Genomic DNA, 23,439 nt, shown 5'->3' on the forward strand with positions numbered 1-23,439 from the left:
ATAGTAGTATATATATATAGTATAATGTAGAATAATATGTAATAATGATATGTAGAAGTACGATCATGTGTATTAAAGTAGTTGTACATCAAATAATAGACTTTAAACGTAACAATTATCAGTTTAATTACTTTTTGATAAACCTGTAAATTTTCAAATGTTATTGGAATTAATACTGGATAAACTTGTAATCTTTCAACTATTATTGAAATTAATGGCAGATAAACCTGTGAATTGTTATTTGTTTTTGAAATTAATGCCTTTAAATTTTCCATTATTATTGGAATAAATACGAAATGCTTATAGATAACTATATTTTTGTATGCCATTGATAACTTTAGGTAATATACAGGTATATGTAATATTTAGGTATATGTATATTTAGATTATATCTAGGTTATATTTTAGTAGCAAATTTGACGTCTTATCTTAGGTCTTATGAGAATGGTTTTAAATACTAATATGCACAGAGAAATAAATTCTGGTAAAATTACCGTACTGCATGGTTTCATGATATAATTGCTAAATTTTACTACATTTATAAAACAATATTTTATTGTTAACTTTACTAAAATCATTACTAAAGCTTTTCAGTTAAAATTGCTGAGATTTTCGGTTTTCCCATGGTGTCAGAAACATATAGTAAATTTTACCATATTCTGGTAGTTTTGACCATACTTTTGAAGTTTATCATTGTATGTTATATATTATCGTTTTTAATTTATTTTTCCTAACTTAATTAAGAAAATTCAGGCATTTTTTTCGAAACATTTCTTCCAGTAGAGTAAGGGTTTTAAAAATTTTTTTGTATATATTCAATTTATGAAAAAATTAAAAATAATTATCAACCAATGTTCTTTTTAAAACAATTCAAAAATTTAATATTTTTAAGAAAGTAAGGTTCTTAATTTTAGTATAAATTTCAAATTTTTTAATTAAATTAAAAAAAATTTAGTATTGCTTTATATCTGAACAAAATTTTGCCCTTATAAAGTTTTTATCCAAATATTTTTAAAAAGTAAAAAAAAAAAATGGGTATTATTAATTTGAATCAAAATATTTCAATTTAATAAGAATATATTCAAATTTGCCAATGAAAACTTTTTTATTAACTCTAACAGCAATTTAAAGTGGCTAGTTGTAAATCATTTATTGTGAAGTCATTTATTGTAAAAAAATATATTGTACATTCTAAAATCATTTATCGAGAAAAATGTATTTACCTTGTAAATTAAAGATTAGTTTTCAAGGTATTTGGCAGCTATTAATATCTTATCATCCTTACAATTTAAGTTCAAATTGAAATAAAAAGTTAGTTAATATTTGAAGTTGAATGAAATATACTATTTCGTTTTAAAAGTATAAGAAAACCGACATTTTTGATAATTACGAGAATAAAAACCAGAAGCACCTTGAAAACGAGAATTTTTTAATTGAAAACAGTTGACAATAAAATTTGATAAAAAAAAGTCTTGGTTGAAAGGAATGATGATAAGATAAGGTAACGTAGGGTAAAATAGTCATACATCATATCAAAACTTGTAAATTTTAAATAATCATTCCGCTTAATTTTGATGTAACAGCTGGTAGTTACAACATTATAAAATTATTAATGATACCATCATTTTAGTGTTAAAGGAAAAGAATGTTTTTTGTTTGTTTGTTCCCTATTTTCTCATTCTTACATTTATTGAACTTTTTATTGAACTTTTTTTATTGAACTTTACTTCAATATTCCATCACACGGATGAAAGAAATAATTTAATACGTTTGTCAAGATTATTTTCATTCAACATTTAGTCTTTATTGATTATAAATAATATTTTATGATAAGTTTCGTTAAATTAGAGTGGAATAGTGTAGCGTAAAACTTAAGGATACATGGTTGCTTTTTAATTATTTGCGCTTCGTTAAACAAGCAAGACGAAACATTAGAATATGCTAGAAAATTTTATTTTAAACTAAAAAAGTTCGATTTTTGTTTAAATTAAGGAGAATTGAAAAAAATCTTGAAACTGCAATTAGTCCTATACACTGAGAAAAAAATTATGGTCAAAACTACCAGAATATGGTAAAACTTACCGTGTTTCCGGCTCTATGGGAACATTAAGCGGCAAGGTAATTTTTACCGAAGCTCTTTGCTAATGATTTTGGTAAAATTAACAATAAAATATAGTTTTAGAATATATGAGGAAATTTTGCAAATTAGATGAAATTTAGTAATTTTTAATGATACTTTAGAGCATGGCATAAAAACCATTTATTCGGTTACATTTATTTTTCGATTTTGTATTTTATACTAAATGTGTGGTATTAAAAACAGGTATTTCCGGTAAAAAGATGCCTTAACAGATGGAAAAATTACCAAATGAATTATCTAAATACCATATAGTTTAGTTTTTATAACCAGAATTATGTTTTTCTTGCCAGAAATGTCATTACCATACAGTACGGTAACTTTACCAGATTAATTTTCTCTGCATGTGTGGAAAGGTGGAGAATTTCCTGTTTTAATTTCTGCAATAAAAATGCTTTTATAATAATTACAAAGGTTTATAATTTTTACTTCTTCAATTATATTAATAAAAAATTCTTAAAAACTTTTTCTGAAAAATAGAAATGTTGCAAACTAATTTAGCAATTAAATTAAATTCTCTAAATGTAAAATGATGGGTTTTCAAAGACACTGTAAAAAAAAATAGAAATAAATAAATTGTGTAAACAAAAAAAATGTTCTAAGTTAAGAAAGTCTATTTTTATGACAATTTAACCCGTCTAACCTTTTTTACGAGTACTATATTTTCTTAAGTAAGGGCCGTTTTGTTGTTTGTATACTAATTGGTGACTCGTTAGTCGCAACTAGTACTTGCGTCGTGTCCTGTTATTTCTAGGAGACAACTGTGCTCAGTCACAGTTGTTTAGGCAACCTGTACTGTCATTTCTGTGTCTTTAAAATACTCAAGTTTAACAAATCACCTGCCGCGTATGAGGTACGGTCAGTAATGTGTTTTTAGTCGGCAAAAAACCTGTCTGCTGCATGCTTTCACCGGCAGATTTAAGAAGTTTACGAACCTTCTTACTGGCATGCTGACAGGAAATTTTGCTTCTTCATGCCAATGACTCTCTCCACAGCTCAGTTCCGAGATTTATTGGACTCTAATGGCTGGGAAGTTTTGGACCACCCCTCAATACAGTCCAGACCTTGCGCTAAGGGATTTTCCCTTTTCCGTTGTTTTGGTGGCAACCAGTGCAACAATGACGTAAAAACGGTCATGACGTCTTTGTTAGCGGAACAGTCGGCAAGTTACTATGAAGAGGATATTCTAAATCTTATTGTAAAGTATAATTAGTGTTTAAGCAAACTTGGCAACTATTTTGAAAGAAAAAAGAGAAACGTATGTTGAATTAAAAAATAAATTTGCTTCATGAAAATTTTCTTTCGTTTGGTTTTTATTTTCAAATGACCCTTACTTAAAAAACAGCCCTCGCATAAATATAATATTTCATTACTGTTACATTCAATATAAACAGGCAATTGTTTCTGAAGCTCTAGTTGAAATCGATGTAATTATGTGATTAATCAGTAAAATAATTTAAAGTGTAAACTTAAAAAAGTCGTCGAAAAAATAAATTCAATATGCCTGAACAAATTTTCAGGATTTTCTTTCCTGAAAAGAGAAAAATGATTTGTGTGAGATTAGTATTTTGTGTTACTTTTATTATGACATTTTTACAGATGTCATGCAGACAGTTATAAAAATATTTAAGATTTTTACGCTTTCTAATGATTTAGATAAATTCTGGACTAGTTGTCTTGTAACTTAATGTATTTTAAGATCATCATAAATATTCATGAAAACAATGAAATTTCTTAAAAAAAGCTGCTTACTGAAGATTAAGTTGAAGATTTTGATTTATTACTAACGAAATATGCATATCTTTCTTCTTTTAGAAGTTAATCAATTTGATATCAGATTTATATAAAAAATTGCGATTAATTCATTATTAAATCTCATTTGTTAAAATATCTATTCTACACAATTTTTCTAAAAAAAGGCTTAATTAAAATTTTAATTTTATGTTTGGTAAGGCCTGTTTATTATTTGGTTTGGCCTGTATATTATTTAAAATTAACTAAAAGAAAACAAACCCCTTAAAAACATATTTTTGAACGTTTCTGTAACTCCTGCTCCACACTTTCCCCTACGTTTGAAATGCAAGCATGTGCATAATAACTGTTGAAACACTAGTTTGTTGCTAGTTGCTATATCACTAGATTTTAACGTCAAATTTCACTTAAATAGATCCAATATGGGAATTATCAGTGAAATATAAAAATTCTCTTAACTTTGATCAGCAGAGTACAGCAGAACAATATTTAAAAATACTATTTCTTTATAAGATTTTAGAATCCATAATTTCAAAACAAATTTTTGTTTTACCAAATATGTATCCCAAAATTCCAATTCTTTATCTGATGCTCTTATTTTCAAATTAAAAAAGAAAAAAAATAAGTATTTATTAAAAACACATACTTCAATTGAAACAGAAAAGTCAAGTAAATAATTGTTTTTATTTAAAACATGCATTTACAAATGCTTATTGGCTGAGTCCAAACATTTTTAAAAATTGACTCATTGAATCTTGTATTCTTTTACAGAAATTACTCATTGGATTAGTGCTGTTTCCGGCCATATTCATCATTGGAAACTGGAACAAAATACAAACATAAATTATATTATTTGAATAAATAAATAAATAAAAGTAAAAATAAATGGTTTTTTATCATTTTGGACGATTTTTATTATGTTGTTTATACATAAGATTAATAGTCTTTTTTTTATTTAATCATTCTTTAGAACCCCCAAAGAATTGTTCCTCGTCGGCAATACTAATATGGCTGGTGTTAAAAACTTACTATGAGGTATTATCAACAAATTGAGTGCTAAAAATATAAAAATGAATGAATATCCCTTTTTCCATTCAGTTCAACTTTGAAGAAGTTGTGTCAAAATTCAAATTTTTACAGCCAACCATTAGATACTTTAACATTTTCTTTTCAAAAAAGTTTCTGCAATTTTTGCAAAATTAGCTCCAAAAATTAGCAACTAGCTCAAACATTCGAGTGAAATTTCATACACATTATTTGAAAAAAAAAAATTAATAACTTTTATAATATTTAAGTGATTTCAACATTCTAAAATCCAGCTAATTCGCGACACTAAAATTAAGATTTGAAATCGAAGGCAAGTTTAAAACTATAACTTTGCCTCATATGTGAGGTTCTTTAACTGTCTCTTTAGTTATTTTCCTTGGCGGAAAAGATTTGAAAAACACTAAAAATACAAATCCTGTAAAAGACACTCGGTTCACTGGATAAATGAGTTCACTGGATAAATGAGATAATATGATTCGGATAAATGAGTTCACTGGATATATTTAAGTATTTTTTTAAACTTGAAACAAAAATTTTAATTTTTAATTTTAATTAGCAGCTAGTGCCTCTTAATGATTGTTGTAATTTTTTTGCATTGTTTAAAATTATATTCTCTATGAACTTGTAAAGCAATTAAATTAACTAGGTAGAAAAATGTATTTAAAGAACTTTGACGCCGAATTTTTATTAAACATATTTTTCTTACATTTTTTCTTATTTTGTATGCATTAACACTAGAAAGACGGAAAATTAGTATATACCTATATTGCCCAAAAGCAGTCAAAATGACTGGATTGTGAATGCGTAAATAAATTTGTTTAAAATTAATTTTTTATATTTTTTATATTATTTACTGTTATATAACGAGTTATTAGTAAATATTAACAATAAAAAAATTATATGTTGTGCAAAAAGTCATAAAATTCTAAGAAATTGTGTCATTATATAAATCATTGTTTTTCTAATTGAAATTAAAAGCAGTCAAAATAACTTCCTTAGGCAATTTAGTGTTAAGGCAAAAATAAATATTACATCGAACATTTTAATAATTTATGGTTATGAAATAAGCATGAAACACCAATGTCTCTTTTTGCTCTTTGGGCTTACTTCCAAACAATTGTTGTTTCAAATTTGCACTTACTTTCGGTAAGTGTTCGGTTCGGTTAGTTAGATCTAAGATAAACAATTTCATCGTTGAAATTTCATTAATTTATAATATCAAATATTGATAAATTGTTTAATATGAATGAAGAAAAAATTTCGAACTACTCTTTTTGAATTTGGTATTTTAGTACAAATATAATTCTGATTATCTAACATTTTAGTAACTCTTAGACTGTCATTTATAATTAAAAAAATACAAAAATATATTTTACTTGTTAGTAGAGAGTCAGGAAAAAAATATTATATTTAGGTACTGCGTTGTCCCATTTGCATCGAAAGGTTAAAAAATTGCAAAATTAACAATTCTTTAAGAATATCATTTTAAGTTTTCTGCTACTTATCTACAATACATTAAAAGCTAAAAACTAGAATACGAACTAAAAGGAAAGTTCAGAAACTTTAACGCAATGTTAAAAAAAGAAATAATTATCAGTCAGTTCGTATCTGAAATCTGAAATGAAATCTGAATGAAAAAGAAAAAAAAAATATTTTGAGATAAACTTGTTTTAAGTTCCGCTGCTCAGTATTTCCTCTTAGTAACTTTTAATATCAAAACATTGTTGAATAGTGGTGTTTTAAATAATAGAAGGCGAAAATTTATGTTTTAAGTAATACATAAATTACTAAAAATTGATTTTTTATTTTGCTTTCATTATAACGCTTTAAAAAAAAGAAAGAAAGCAAGTATTCTAGAGAAAATAAAGAATTTATATATTTTAATTTTATCTCGTATTCATAAATAGCAGTTTCCTCTAAGGTAGTTTCAAATATTTTTAAGGAACTTTCATTTTGCTGGATGACAGGGCTCCACCTAAAATTTTTTTGATCATTTAGAGTTCCATAATCGAAATAAAAATGGGTATAGCTCGTCTAGAGCGTAGTGCGAAAATAGCATCGAATAAAAATGTCGCCAACGTGGTATAAAAAACTAAAATTCAAAATATTAAATTTATGAAATGAAAGTTAAGCAGTAAGCACCATTTTTAAGTTTCGTGTTTGGTAACTTTCAATATTGCTTCCTCCACTGTTACTCCTTGTTTCTTCTGGTCTGTGTAATTGATTGTGTTGAGGATGTCTGAAAAATAAAATGAGTTAGTTAAGTGTAATTTTTATAAATTTTTTTTTACGCATTTTTGCACACACATAGAATCACTTTCTAAGTTTATTACTATAGGAACACTGCTTTAGTTTTAAGTCTTCAAATGTAAACAAAAGAATTTAATGCAAGTAAATATTATTTTAATGATTAACTGATTTTTTTTATATTGAAGACAGCAAAAGATTTTTGGATCTTCTTTGTTATTTAAGGATTTCATCATACGAGTTTTGTATGCAATAAAAATGCACCGACAATAATTCGAACGTGTTTTAAACAGTTATCTTTTTATACTGTGCAATAAAAAGCTTAGAATAAAAACAAGAATTCACTTTTCCTCAAATGGATTTTTGTAAAAATATGTTCGGTTCGAATTCCATATTTTTAAAAAGTTTTCATAAGAAAGAAAATTATTTTTAAATTAGTACTTAAACTCTCTATTGAGATAGTTTAAATATTAAATTATTATTTCAATTATCTTATAAACTGTTTACTAGCAATAAAATGAAATTTTAATAATATAAAATAGCTTGTTCCTATTTAAAAATATAAATTATGTACAGATTGATTGTGCATTTTTAATGATTTTTTTTTCTCCAGAATTGAATTTCTTTGCCTAGATCTAATTCAGAGCACTACAAAATCTGAAGACAGCCTTTTGTAGCAAAATACATCGAATTATAAGACTAAAATAGGCAAGTCTTCTGATCAGAATACAAAAAATTGTGTTTCTGTAAGAAAATCTTTCTGTCTAAGCCTACTTTGAGGCAGAACTCTGATGAGATGCAGTTATGGTGTTAAAAAAGATATTAACACTCTTAAGATTAACAGGAAAAGGACTACAGCAGAGTTGTCAGAAAGAACTTCGTGAAAATGGCTTGGTCTCACAGCTAGAGCTATCACACCCGTGAAGAAGAAAGCGAATTCGACTTAAAGTTTTAAAACATTCAATAACAGTGGCACTTCTTTTGAATGAACTTATTTTGAATGTAGCAATAAAACCATCTCTTACCTTTGATTGTTTTCTATTATAGAAGATTCTTCATATGGAGGTAAAATTTCGTTTTCCAGGTCAGTTTCTGGAATATTATTTGCTGCAACATCATTTACTGCAAAAATAACAAAGAAAAATTACATACATACATTTATTTCAAAAGAAAAGGCAGTGCAGGTTCATATAAACTATGGGAAAGTCAGAGTTGCTTACAATGGTATACCCACTATTATGGTGTTCTTTTTTAAGCTTTATGAGACTATTTTTCAAAGTCTATATACCATAACCACTTTTTAGCGTATTAATACATAATTAGTGTACTATTACTGTTACGAACTCACAACTGTTATAAAAATAGCTGTTGTGAGATAGTCACAGTTATTCATACATATTTTGTTTGGTTTAGTCAAATTTAGCCATCGTCCTCTATATTGATTCTGAAAATAGCACTTAATGTCATTTTGAAAAGAAGTCACAGTTTTGTGAAACTGAAAAACGTTTGTGATCATTGTGAATTATTCTATGATTTTAATGTTTTTCATCTAACAAGGGATTTGCAATTTAGTAATTTAATTTTTTTATGTCTTCCATTTTTAACAACTAATTTGTCTTTTATTAAACTTAATTTTGAAAGTATAAACAATATTACAATATAATTCTTGTTAAAAAAGATAGAAAGAAGCGTTGAATTGAAACGAATTATTTATTGCTGAAATAGAACATTATATCATTAAAAATTTAAGCTTAGTTGGATATATGATTTTTGTAACAATAATTATATATGAAGGTATTACACACGTTTAAGTAAATGCTGAGAATCAATTACAGCTAAATGTACAAGTTATTTTTATTTTAAATCTTGAATAAAGTGACCAGATGTAAAAGGTTTCAATTCCTTTTGATCATCTGACAAATATTGATTGCTCATTTATAAGTTAACATTTCTTGAAGTAAAGTTAAAATTTCGTCATACGTGGCACTGCTCAATCACTTGCGAAGGATATCCTTGACACAACGAACCATTCTTACCCAATAACAAGCATACTTTGCAACATATGGAGGATAAATATACATTTAACTTTCATTAGAAAACATTCTGTTCGAATGAAATCTTTATCCAAAGATTTCAAAGCAACTTCTAACCCATCGCATTTTGTACTATTATCCGTGTAATTCCACTACCTTCCCAAACTCAACTATTTCTTATTCTAGAGGTGTTGGAGATTAGAGAAGCGGCAGGTTCATATTTTTGGACGAATTTGTCGTTATCTTTTGATATTATATCACTTTCCTTATCTCTTTTATAACTCTCTCGAGCTGTACTTATCATTTCTTCGAGCTCACCGCGCAAAAAACACACTAATTTTTCGAGAGATCCCTAACTTATAATGTCAATAATATATATTCTGAAATTCCGTACTCGTGTAGTATTTTCAAGTAATTAGTCTACAAGTGGCTCTAGAAAGTCAGCAAGCTACTCTTTTGTACGCTCCGAGCTCTCCAAAACGTCCTAATTTCTCAATTTAAATCGGGTGAATTCTTACCAGCAGTTGCATTCTTCTTAACAAGAGAAGGAAGATCTCGAACATAATTTCACAAGTTTAAGGTATCCTACTAGTTTCGACAACTTTTTTTTAAAAATATTTTTAAGAAACTAGTTTATTTGTTTTATTATGTGTAAAAACTTATAAAAACTTAAATAAAAATATTATTATTAATTTTTTTAAAAATGATCACTTTAAGGTAAAAACTAGGCATTTTTTTGCATTTGCGCGAAACACTGTAAAATAATTCTATCACCAAAACAAAAAAAATCCTTTGAGAATTTTATTTAAAAGGCTATCAACTATGTTTAGAACTATTATCTTAAAAGCAGGTGCATTACTTCTGAGTTAGGGATCAATGTAGCTAGCTAAACAAGTATAATTTTTAAAAAGTTCTGCACTTGTCTTTGCGAAAAAACACACATAAAAAATGAAATTCTTCTTTTTTCTTTTAATCTGTTGTTCAAAACACTTCTGCTATAATAATAAATAAATCATTTTAAAAACAACATGAGAGATCGAGTTTAAGGTGGTGTAAAAATGCGAAAAAGTCTGATTTTGAGATAAAAGCATTTAAAAACTTAAAAATCATAGTCTGTACAATGTTATCACTTTGCTTTGAAACAGGTATAGCTTTGCAAATAATTAGAGTTCAAACAAAAGTAAAGTTATTTTTAGAAAGCTGAGAGCACAAGGATTATAAATTTATAATAAACTAAATTTCGAAAATGCCAGTAGGGGGCTGGGAACTGTCCTCGCATCGGAAAGTTTCTGGGTTCGAATCCCGGGCAAGACATGGATGTTCTTTCCTTCCCTGTACTATCTGTCCTCACTGTGAGAGCGACGTTGGCCCACCTAATATTGTGCTCCTGAAAGAGAGGCTAACAAAATCGCCCTGTATATGACTAAATTGATGGATGTTAACACAGGTGGGCACTGGAGAAAAAAATTCGAAAATTCTGCCCAAAATCATGTTTATGCACTAGTCAGAATCCTTAACGAACTAGATTATTTTTAACGAGGAAATTTTTTAGTTACCTTATTTATTTTTTAAAAAGCAGGCTATTAAATTTTACATGGCTTTAGTAACCCATATTATGACATAGCGAGTGAAAATTTCCCAGAAAAGTAGGGAAATTTTTTTTTCCAACTAAAGGGAAATTTATGAATTCATGAAAAGTGCATTAATGACTAAACAAATCACTGCATCCGAATATCAAGACATTACACATTACTAATTTAGTGAATTGGTTATTCAGTGCAAAGACGAATCAACAAATGAGAGAACCAGCGAAATGGCCGTACCAGTTAATCAATATATTAGTGAAAATAGGGATCAAATATAAGGTAAAGTTGGATGACAAGGAATTTAGTCATGTAAATGACTTGGAAAACCAGTAATAGGTTTATAAATAAATGAAAGGTTTCGGAACTTGGGGTGTTAATTGATGACCTTACCATATTAATGATGAATCGCCATATGAATGAATTGGAAAACCAGTAATAGGTTCATAAATAAATGAAAGGTTTCGGAACTTGGGGTGTTAATTGATGACCTTACCATATTAATGATGAATCGCCATATTAATGAATTGGAAAACCAGTAATAGGTTTATAAATAAATGAAAGGTTTCGGAACTTGGGGTGTTAATTGATGACCTTACCATATTAATGATGAATCGCCATATTAATGAATTGGAAAACCAGTAATAGGTTTATAAATAAATGAAAGGTTTCGGAACTTGGAGAGTTAATTAATGATGAATAAAAAATATCTACATTAGGAAAGCTGAATATCTATACGTATGTGGTGCCTGTACCGTATATAAATCCGCAATTCACAACCGATCCGCACTGAATTTAATGTACACATGTTCAAAGACGGTGAATCTGTCTACTTTAAAACTCCTCCCGACCTCCAAATCATACACTACATCCCGAAGAAAAAGCCTTTCCATAGGATTTGATAAAGATTTTATAATATAAGCGAATTGCTAGACTGTAGCTCTAATGTGTCAAAAATTAGTTTTATCGCACGGCTTTGAAACTTTTATATCTTAGGTTTGTGGTGCGCAAGAGCAATAACATAACAAGCATTTATATTTAGTTTTATGAAAAATAAAAAACAACGTTGCTAAGACAACTCAATTCGCGATCGCAACGCTCGAGTACGCCCTCTATCGGGAGCCTGTAAATATCAGACATTAATTTATCACGTTTTCATTTAGTTCCATCAAAATCATCGGCCATGACGGACGCCATTTTCTTAGCAGCAAATAAAAATCAAAATTTCCCTAAGGAACAGCTGAAGAACTTGAAAAAACTAACCAGAACATGCCAAACATTGAAGCAGAACACGCCAAGCATTTGAAGAACAATTTCTCAATAATTTTTACCTTTCTATTACCAACAACATAACTTACAATTTCATGATCACTTGCTGTTACAGATGTGTATATTACGGTAAAATAATTTTTTCTGTCTTCAATTCATTACAAATTAAAATGAAGTCAACATTGCTTTCGTCATTCCAATAAAGAAATGTGAATTCAGAACGTCAAGAACTGCAATAGTTATAGAATTCTTCTTTGTTATAGAACAGTATATATTTCTGTATCTATATAATTCGGAAAAGAACAATAAAGAATCAACCAAATTACTTGAAATAGTGTCATTTGTGCTGATGATTAATAAATTTTTTATCGTTTTCTTGGTAAGTATTTCTTAGTTTTGAAAGAATAGATAATTTCAACTAGAATTCAGCTGTTCTGTTTTTAAGGTACATATTCAAATTCATATCGAGATCCTACAATTATGAAATTTTGATGTGTGGTATGTTATCTAAAAGTAATAAAGGGATAATCTATGCACATATTATTTGAAAATAAAACTTTCAAATGAAAAACATTTCATTTGGAACTCTACGGATTTATAAAGAAGGTAAGTGCTATGATTTTTATAATAAAAAATTAGCTTGTAAAACTTTTTTTTCTTATTTGATGATAGTTCTCTACAGAATGGTTTCTTTACGTCTGATTAAGAACTATAAGAATAATAAGAAACTATATGAAAGTTTTTATTTCAATGTAAAGAATTCTTAAAATCGTTTTTTATCCTAAGAATTCTTTATTTTCCGTTTTATAGTTTATAATTTTTTGATAAAAATTGTTGTCAGAATACTTTTTTTGAAAACATAAATGGTATAACATTATGTGTTTATGTATACTTCTTGCATATTCTAATGTTTCAAGTAATATGATTCAGAAAAGTATGAATAAAAATTCGGTACTTATGTATTAACGCCACAGCAGCTACAGATTTGGCTGTTTTTAAGTGCCGCCAATCTACACCTAAAATTTTTGTGACAAATCATAAAACGAAACACTTTATTTAAAATTAAAGTAGTTTATCGGATTTCGGTGGACAATGGGCAAAATATTTCGTAAAAAAAAATAAAATTGCATCTTGTTCTATTTTTGGCAAATCCCAAAGACGCATTTTCGTAGCATTAAAAAATGGTAACAAAAATCAAGGAACAAATCATTTTGGAATTCTTCTGATTTATAAGCAGGTAAAGGTTAATTTTTATAAAATAAAAATTTTTGTTTTTAAGTAGTTTTTTTCTTGATGATAGTTTTCTATAGAATGGTTTTCTACGTCCGATTATGAATCAAAAAAGAAAAAACATGAAAATTGTTTATTTTAATATAAGGAATTTTTAGAATTGTTTTTTTTTTTTTTTTTTTTTTTTTTTTTTTTTGTATCGTAAGCATTCTTTAAGTTTTTCAGTTTCTAAATAATGATTTTTATTAAAACTTTTTGATAAAATTACTTGTCAAAAAACTTTATTTGCAAAATTAAATTACATAAAATTATGAAGCTTATGCATACTTTTTGCTTATTTTAATGTTTGAAGTAATATGATTCTTAAAACTATGGAATGTAAAGTTTAAATAGGCCTTTCAGGTTATATCATTAAATTTAGTAAAACTATTTCTCAGGCATTAGGTTTTAACTCTAATAAGAAGATACATATTTTTTTCTGTTTATTTACAAATATTTTTCAGGTGTGTTTTTGATGTTCCTTCTTTAAATAAAAAAGAAGAGATACCATCTTGTTTTCGGTTGTATAAGAAAGGATATCAAACATTTTTCTTTTTTAAATTTAATAAGCCACATTAAAGAAGGAACGTTACAATGCTACACCCTACATTAAAGACGTCTCCAGAGTAACTGAATGACGGTTCATATAGAAATCGCAGGTATGCGTCTCATACAACAACGCCCCCTATAGTTCGTTGCGATCGCGAATATTAATTACTATATTGACGTTCCAGACATTGGGATGTAAAAGTATTAATGGATTTATATATTTTATATTAACTTGTAAATAACTGTGTATATTAAATGTTGTAATGTCTCCGATTTGCTTCGTTTTTATTTATCCAAAATCGCACATAGTAGGAAGATAGAAAACCTTCCCTTACAGGTTAACTATGCTAAGTTATCACACGTAAAATCAACATTAATAATTTCGTAAAGTATGATTATGAATTTGTATTTTAAAAGGCACATGAAGCCACGCGTTTTTTTTCTGTTGACATTTACTCTTTTAAAATGTGGCTCTATTAAATAAAGTAATGCAAATTCAACAAGAGCTACTAAAAAATAATTGAAATAATCTAATAAGCCATGGGTATATTCTGAATATCATAGGTTAAAGGATAATGTATGTATTGTTTATCCTTCTTTTGGTGAGTATTTCTAATTTAGAATATTGTAAATCTAATATAGTATAAAGCCACACCGGAATATCCAAAAAATAACCAAAAAAGTTTATGCATTAGGTGCTATGAGTGAGTAATATGGAAATATAAGGGTACTTGTCCGTTTCGGGGGTGATAAGAAATTTATTACTGCAGTACACCTAATTTGGTATAATAGGTTCTCAATGCCACAACACCTACAGCTGAAATACCAGTAATAATCAATACCACATTTAGTTAAGCATCCATGCCATTAATAATAGTTATGAGATTTTTTACGGCCTTCGAAATAAAAACCGACATTAGTGTCCCTAAAATTATATGAAAATATTTTATCTCTGCTAATTATTTTCGAGAAAGAAAAATTCTGTGTTAAAAAGCAAAATTAATGGAGAAAAAGTATTTATTCGTTTATAAGAACCGAAAACAATTGCCACACGGTTACTTTTTTTTTAGAACCGTCATTAAACAGCCGACCCAATTTTTGGTTTTACGACTACTAAGTTTCAACTCCGTAGACTTGAAATTTTGAACCCAATCCAGAAGACAAGGGAACTTCTGGATCAAGTATTGGGAGAAATTTGCCTTCGAGAAGGACTTTTTGATGGAACTAAATCGGCTACTTTAATACAATTAGTACAAAGAAAATATTGGTGTACACCAGATCCAATAGTTATGCATAGCTTTCAGTACATCACTATTGTCAAGTATTAACCACCATTTTTGATGTGGAAATACGCTAAAAATTTCTACAGCTGTATTCTGCTTGTATATAAATAATGAACATGTTCTATCAATATTTACAATTTGCTCTGAAATTATCATTCTTGAAATGAATTTATCCCTTTTTGAAAAGATTTGAAATTAATAAAAACAGAGGAAAGAAAGAAAGTTTTAGATGCAAAAAATTAATTCTTACAAGGAATGAATTAAAAATTATACACAAATTAGGGGTTTCATATTAATGCTTAAGCGAGAAAGAAACAAAAATGTAATTAGTTTCATACTAGAAAATCTAATTTTCAAATATAGTCTGGTTCATACATCGTAATTTGTTAATCACTAACGAAAAAGGTGGGAGAAAATTAATAAAAAACAGTTTGAATATCTGTTAAAACCTAGAATATTTCTAAAATCATCTTTGTAAGTTCTTTGTTTCTTCCCCAGCAATAAAGCAGGTTTTGATGTTTTCAATTTCTCATTCATCAAAAATGATTCGTTTGTTTACATGCGTTGATTCTCTCGCTTAAATATAAGTCTGAAACTTTCATCGTGTTTACTTTTTTTACTTTACTTTTCATAAGGATTCTACAAATATTAAGAGTGGTTATTTCGGAACATGCTGCAGAAAAACCGTGAAATTTTATCACATTTGTATATTGTAATAATGAAACAAACTATATTTTTCTTACTTACCGATTAAATGGTAAAAAGCCACAAGCAGCACTGTCATAAGGAAATAGTTCAAAATGATTTTTGATGTCATGTTTCTAAGAAAGTAAAATATTTAGCTATAAAATAATTGTCTTGCATAAGGTAAATATGAACTTACATGATTTTCAAATAATTTCAGAAAGAAGGTTTAATCCCTCAACATGCTTTAATTTCAACAATGAATATTAATAGAATTAAAAACTACTTACTAGAATGTAGAATTTCAATAAGAAGCAACATTTAAGGAACTAATTAAAACTGTTTACTGATATTAAGATTTATTCTTTTCTTAAATATAAATTGTATTTTTTACCAGAAGGTTATATAGTGACATAAATTTAAAAAAGTTGCAAAAAATTTTGGTGCATAGCTGCCATCATTTTTTGGTATCGAGGATTTGGTTACAGTGCATGTAGTCACAAATTTTATTTTCCTTTTCACTGCTATAGCTTTACCTAATTACTTATTCAATTTTTGTTTAGTGACAACACATATTTTCATGCGCTTTACAATTTGATAGCTTCATTGCAAAAATAAGCTCATTTTTAGTAATATATTCTCACTAATTCTTTCAAAAAGCTGTTATTTTGCTAATTTCATATAATTTTTTGCATTTAACTACAGTTCTTTATTTAAAAATGCATTTAATTTGCATAATTTCTAAAATGGTGGCAACTATAGAATACAAATATATATATATATATATATATATATATATATATATATATATATATATATATATATATATATATATGTAACATAAAAAGCTTCAATTAATCTTTTTATGTTAGTTTCTTTGTTATAAAACTTCTTCCTAATTAATTATTCTATTTGAAATACTTTCTCACACTTTTAAAAGCCACATCCTGTTCTTAAATCTATTTTTGGCTCAACTATGCATTTAATTAAGAGCAGGACATTTTTCCCTTTGCTCTTGTGTGGGAAACGTTCGATCTATCTCATAAACCAATAGCAACTACTAAGATTTCCCTCTTTCCCTAAATTAAGACATTTTACGGATTTTACTTTGCAAGATTTTCCCTAACATATAACCAAGGAGCGCAACTTTTCGTGTGGACTTTCACTCACTCTCATGACTGCTCTTGTCTAATAATTAATAAATAAATTTTGTACCCTCCTTCCCGACCTATGACCTGTTTTAATCCTTCCACTCGGCAACGACGTTATAAGTCGCCAGGATTGAACGGTCGGGAAGGGGTACAGTTCGTACGGTACATTAAAGATATTTAATATCTCATTTGAAATTAAATAAATCAACTTCGGAAGAGGGTACTTCAAATATATGGAATAACTTTAAATCATTTATTCAAATGGACATTTGGTAAATAAGCAGTCAAATTCTTCTTCAACTTATGGCAATAATTAATTCATCCTGTATCTTCATCAAAAAAAAAATAATCTCTTCAATCATCAAACGTTTAGTTTATTATAAATTATACCTACGCACAGTGGAACTAAACGATCATCCGTTTTCCATGTCTATGCTGCATATTTTGTCTACGTTCCTGAGAATACTAGAAAGCTGAGCTTCAATTCCTTCCTTGGACTAAAAAGAAAAACTGCATCGAATTCCTGTTAATTAAAATGTTTTATTGAAACTATCCCTTTGAGAAAGCGTTGATTTTGCCACTCTTAAGTGCTGAGCTGGATCTTATCGTCGATGAATAATTGTTCTCACACCCACGATGGTCTACTTAAATATTCGACATTCAAAAGAAAAATAAGCTTCAATTTCTTCGTCACTATTGGTGTTAATTTACAATTCATCTTAACGAAGAAACAAATTTTTTCCCTAGCAGCTCACGTCTTTGGTTTTGGAATTGTGTTTACAGAATTTCAACGCATTCCCATCTCTGTTGTGGTTTTCAAAATATCTCGGACTAATTCGAACTTTTTCAGGTATCCTTTGAGTTAAAGTTTTTTACATTTCTCATAAATCAATTTCTTAAATGATTATGATTTTAATTTTTCCCATATTTGATGTTTCAAAGTGAAACTACTTTTTATATATTGATAGTATTTACTGTTGAAATTTTTATTTCTTTAAATTTTTATTTTCAGTTAATTGATTTATTTGATTGAAAAGTGTTTCGAGAAATTATTTTCATATTGTTTTATGTGTTACAGCTTCTATGATTTTTTGAGTAGTAGAAATTATATTTTTGTTTTACAGTGATTAGGATTTAAATGAAAATGCCATTTAAATTTTTTTTTCTCTTCATAATGCAACTGCAGTAATTATTGAAATTTAATTTAGATATATGAATGCTATTACGGTGTGGCAAAAATTAGATCAAGAAATGTTAAAACTATTACAAATAGTTTGGAAAAATGAATAAAATACTTGTTGTTAGAATTTAAATTGAAGTGCAACCAGACATTAATGCTTTAGTCCAACGTTGGTAATAAGTTGTAGCTCAGACATTTCCATAGACAAACAACATAAAGATAGGAAAATGATCAAAAAAATTTGAAAAGTAATAGTAACCAAATTCACTTCAAAAACACATTTAAAATAGAAATGAAAATATTTGAATTCCCTAACAATTGTGACAAATTAAATTACCAATTAAGATCTCTGCACAAAAATTACTTAAGAAAAAATCCAAACGAAAATTTTTTGAAAAAAAAAAGAAAAAAAATTTATGTCCAAAAAGAAAAAAAGAAGGTAATTTGCAAATAAACCAAACTTGCACTTCAGATTAAAAATAAGGAAAATAGCTAGATCAGTAAAAAATTAAAAACTGATTTACCTTAATACCATATTAAATTTGAAAACTTTGTTTTGGATTTCAATTAGTGATAAATTGTGTTAAACGGGTTGTAATGTAAAATCTGAGAAGACTGATCACCTTTTCTGATTATAAAAGCAATTTGTCTGTACACATATTTCCTGAAATCCGGGTTAATAATTGCAATAAAAATACCAAGAAAGAAAATAAAAGTACAAATAAATAAATATAAAGAAAGTAGAAAGAAAAGAAAAGGAAAAGAAAAAATTTTACAGAAGGCATATTTTGGACATAAAGAAAAAAAAAAGAAATTTTTTTCGGATAGTTAGCTATTAAAGTGATAAATATGTAAGGTAAATAATAGAAAAAGTGAAATAAAGACAATCTTGGTCTTCAGAATAACAACCACTGTGTCATTTTTTTTATTTTGTTTTCAAACAAGGTAAACAATACTCAAGTCTAATTCCAGATTGAATATTTTCCTGTAAAAATGTTTTTTGTGTTTTACATTTTAATTACACATTTTCAACAAATGTTTATAAATTTTTGTCATCATGATTGAGGAGTTAACTTAAATAGTGCTATTATGAAGAATACTTCTTATAGTGAAAAAACTGTAATGTGATCTTTAAACGAAATACTTATGAAACTGAAAAAACTGTTAAGTCAAAAAAAAAACTTTTTGAAAATTAAAATCTTAAAATTGCTGATAATGCTACTACAGATTTTTGATTGTGCTAAAATGTTTACAGTGAGAACATATGTAAATGTTATATAATATATATTACTTTTATATATTGTTACCATTACAAATTTGGTTATTTTATTTGTACTTCTACCATAGGGAAGATTTTGCAAATGGATAATTTCAAAATTTTGGGATTCTAACTAAACATTTTTGGCGAGGGGGGATGTAACATAAAAAGCTTCAATTAATCTTTTTATGTTAGTTTCTTTGTTATAAAACTTCTTCCTAATTAATTATTCTATTTGAAATACTTTCTCACACTTTTAAAAGCCACATCCTGTTCTTAAATCTATTTTTGGCTCAACTATGCATTTAATTAAGAGCAGGACATTTTTCCCTTTGCTCTTGTGTGGGAAACGTTCGATCTATCTCATAAACCAATAGCAACTACTAAGATTTCCCTCTTTCCCTAAATTAAGACATTTTACGGATTTTACTTTGCAAGATTTTCCCTAACATATAACCAAGGAGCGCAACTTTTCGTGTGCACTTTTACTCATTCTCATGACTGCTCTTGTCTAATAATTAATAAATAAATTTTGTACCCTCCTTCCCGACCTATGACCTGTTTTAATCCTTCCACTCGGCAACGACGTTATATATATATATATATATATATATATATATATATTATTTAAAAGACATGTCAAGCTTCAAACATTGTATTTATTGTTTCAAAATTAAATTTTGCAAGAAATGCATTGCCGATTAATAATTTCTTTTCATCTGACATTATAAATTTGTTACTTTATTGACTTATGTTAATTAGCTAATTAATAACAACAGAGCAGTCACATTGTAGGACAACAGAAGATTAATACCGACAGACTGGAGATTAATTAACAAAGGTTGCTTAATCTAACACAATCAAATAATTAATCTCTTTCAGCTGCGTTGAATATTCATAATTAAACTATTGTCTATAACTAGCAACTCTTTTAGATATGTTTTCTCACACTTTACGAGTTAAAAAGGAAATTATAAGAGGTAATATTTTCTAAATTGCAATAATGAGTGTTTTAAAAATAGGTATCGTTAAAATACTGCCAAAATAATTGTAAATGTAGCAATTTTCTATAATTGCAATTTATCAAAGTAAAGAAAGACTGTTTTTATAATCATACCTTCCTTTTGACATTTCAGCAATATAGTTCCTCGTTTTTAAATATTCAAATAATCTAGATCAGTGGTATCGCAGAGCGCATGGAAGGGGCACCTAGGATTAGGACTTTTTTCAAAACAGTAATGAATTTTGAAATTCGTAATTACATTAATAGGCAATCAAAAAATCATTATTTATATAATATTTTGATTATTTTTATGAAATGAAAATAAAATGACAGAAAAGCACGAAATCGAAATAATTTAAAAAGAAGTAGATTATATCGAATAATTATGACATTATAAAAATGAATATTATAAAAATCTGCATTAGTAAAGCTCATCGAACTTTTCAGTTCAAAATAAAACAATTAAGGTCAGCAGTAAAGGAATATGCTTCCCTGATAATCATTCTATAACCATTTTTAACAATTCTTTTTCGTTCTAAAAACTTATTTGAAAGCTTAACTTTAAAAACTTGAATGACAAAATATTTAATTTAAGAATGATAAAACGTTGGAAAAAAATTGGAATTATATTAAATATTTTCAAAATAGTTAGTTGTTATTCTATAATTGATTTGTTCCGTATGAACATCGGGGTTCCACTGAAGGAAGATAGACTCTTTAGAATTCCATATCCGAAAAAAAATTAAAAGCCAATAAGATATCTTGTAATAATGATGAATAGATAATAGCAGTATATTTTGAAAGCTTTTTTTGAATATTTGTCTATCTAGATATTGTTCATGGTTACTGACATTTATAATTAATAGCAGAATATATATGTCTAAAATTTTATACTTATTGCAGAAATATGGGTAGAGGATTTAATGATATCGTAATTTGATGTCTGAAAATTAAGATAAAATAAAAACATTAAAAATCATAAATTTTTAATATCAGTAACTATAAAATCCGCTTTATACTACTTTTTATTGCAAATAAGTAAAAAAGTTCTCACATCCGGAAAAAGAATTGCTATTATATACACTTTCAAACTTTCTCATGTAAATAAAAAAAAAATCGGATCTCGATAGATTGCGCTAAAATGAGTGCAACACGTGTGCCAAAAATAAGGGCAATGTGACATTTGAACTATATCGCTTATAAATATTTATGCAGTCTAGATATATTGATAAATATAAGTATAAAACAAAATATTTAGTTTGAATATTTGTCTTACCAAAAAAAATCTGTACGTAGTTGACTTCAAGCAGCAACTTCGTTAAATGATACACAAAGGTATCATCCATTCATTTATGTCTAGCAAAGTCGTAACTTGGAATTTTACTACAAATAATGCAATATTCCTTCAAACACAAACTTGCCATCAATTTTCTTATTGAATTTATGGTAATGTAACATAACATTATGAACAAAAGAATATTAATTTTCAGGAACGCCGGAAGCCTCATTGTTTTAAGGCTAAAACGCTGCCTTCCGCACTTATTTTACCAATTCTTACCTAACTTTTATTTTCCGTGAAACTTTTTATATTTTTGTGAGGAAGAGGTCCTCTTGATTTGTTGGCACTTTCCATAAATCCTTGAAACGGCATTTTCATTGAAAACAATGCGGTTTTATTGACTTTTGATGGCAAACCCTTGTAAAAAGGTTATTTTTATTTCGTCAAAGAGGAAACTACAATGGCAGATTGGTTTTCCAGTTAGGTGTTCTGTTGGCGTCTTAGAAGCAATTTGTAATCTGAGTCGTGATCTTCTGTGGATGTTGCTTTCAGCATCATATGTAAAAGCGTTATTGTTATTCCTTTATTACGTATCTACAAGAAATATTCAAATTTAAAACGGAATTTATCTCTTAAGTGTGATTTAATATATAAGGTTTTTAAAATTAAGTCATTTTATAACCTATATTTTATATTTAAAACCGTCGTTGAACAGCCGACCCAATTTACGACTACTAACACTTTTTTAAGGACTTTTTGATGGACTGCGGTCTATGCTAGCCGGAAGCGAAATTCGTATCAACCAGTCTTTTGCTGGGATTCGAATCCTGTTCATCTCATTGGAAGGCGAACGCTCTATCCCCTGAGACATCACGGCTCTATAACCTATATTAAATAAATATATCATAGTTAGGACTGGGCGATATAAGAAATTTTATATCGTGATGCATCGTCAGTTTTACATCGCGATATAGCGATGTATCGCGATATAGTATTTTTGAAGTTTATTTACTTGTAAGGCGCAGAAAGTCGGATTTCTATCAAAACTTCATACTCAGATTGATTTAAAGCAATTTATGAATTTGATGTATATGTTTTGCTTAAGAAAGATATATTTTCTAAAAATGATCGTGCAAATAACGAAAGATTTCTTAGTTTAAAAATAAATAATAAAAAAATAAATAAGTTGAAATTTATCAATATATTAACCTAACAATATAGAAAGAAAATTTAAAAAATAAGTTCGCTTAAAATTATTTGCGTGCTTAAAACAAAGTGCTAAATGAATTAAACAAAAAAAAAAAAACACTTTTAAAACAACACTATTTTTTATCATTATTATTTTACATAAATAATAAATTTAAATTGAATAATTACCGAATTCTGAACGAAAAAACAAAGTAAGGTTTAATTTCTTAAAAATAAAAACAAAAGAATTTTGTTATTCGATAATATATTCAACTGACAATATTGAAAGAAAATTAAAAAACAGGATTATACTCTTTAATAAAACGAAGTGTTAAATGATTTTAAAAAAAGAAGTCGCAATCACAAACATTACTAATTTTTTTGAATAAACAAAGTTGATTGACTTATGTCCAAATCCAAAAGAGGAAAAATAAGTTTTGTTATAGTTTTATTTATAAAAATGAAAACAACTAAAGATTTATAAATTTAAAATCAGTAATAAAAATCCATTAAATTATTATTTTATC

The 23,439-nt window shown here is 27.3% G+C and overlaps 1 protein-coding gene across 2 annotated transcripts; it reads right to left on the bottom strand.

Moving 5' to 3' along the window:
- Positions 1-4,554: 4,554 nt before the first annotated feature.
- Positions 4,555-21,962, bottom strand: LOC107451934 (uncharacterized). Of its 2 annotated transcripts, none has more exons than XM_016068179.5 (5): positions 21,722-21,962; positions 15,917-15,990; positions 8,209-8,305; positions 7,079-7,175; positions 4,555-4,710 (listed from the first exon to the last, which is right to left on the bottom strand). In XM_016068179.5, the coding sequence occupies exons 2-5, from the start codon at positions 15,984-15,986 to the stop codon at positions 4,600-4,602; spliced, it is 375 nt and encodes a 124-aa protein (XP_015923665.1). In that variant the 5' UTR covers positions 15,987-15,990; positions 21,722-21,962; the 3' UTR covers positions 4,555-4,599. The 2 variants fall into 2 exon arrangements, with proteins under 2 accessions (XP_015923665.1, XP_087009587.1); XM_087153461.1 differs by lacking the exon at positions 21,722-21,962 and adding an exon at positions 20,560-20,652.
- Positions 21,963-23,439: the final 1,477 nt, after the last annotated feature.

The sequence above is a fragment of the Parasteatoda tepidariorum genome, chromosome 10 (assembly GCF_982258835.1).
Source record: "Parasteatoda tepidariorum strain Cologne lab strain chromosome 10, Ptep-v5.0, whole genome shotgun sequence".
In the NCBI taxonomy this organism is placed as follows: Eukaryota; Metazoa; Arthropoda; class Arachnida; order Araneae; family Theridiidae; genus Parasteatoda; species Parasteatoda tepidariorum.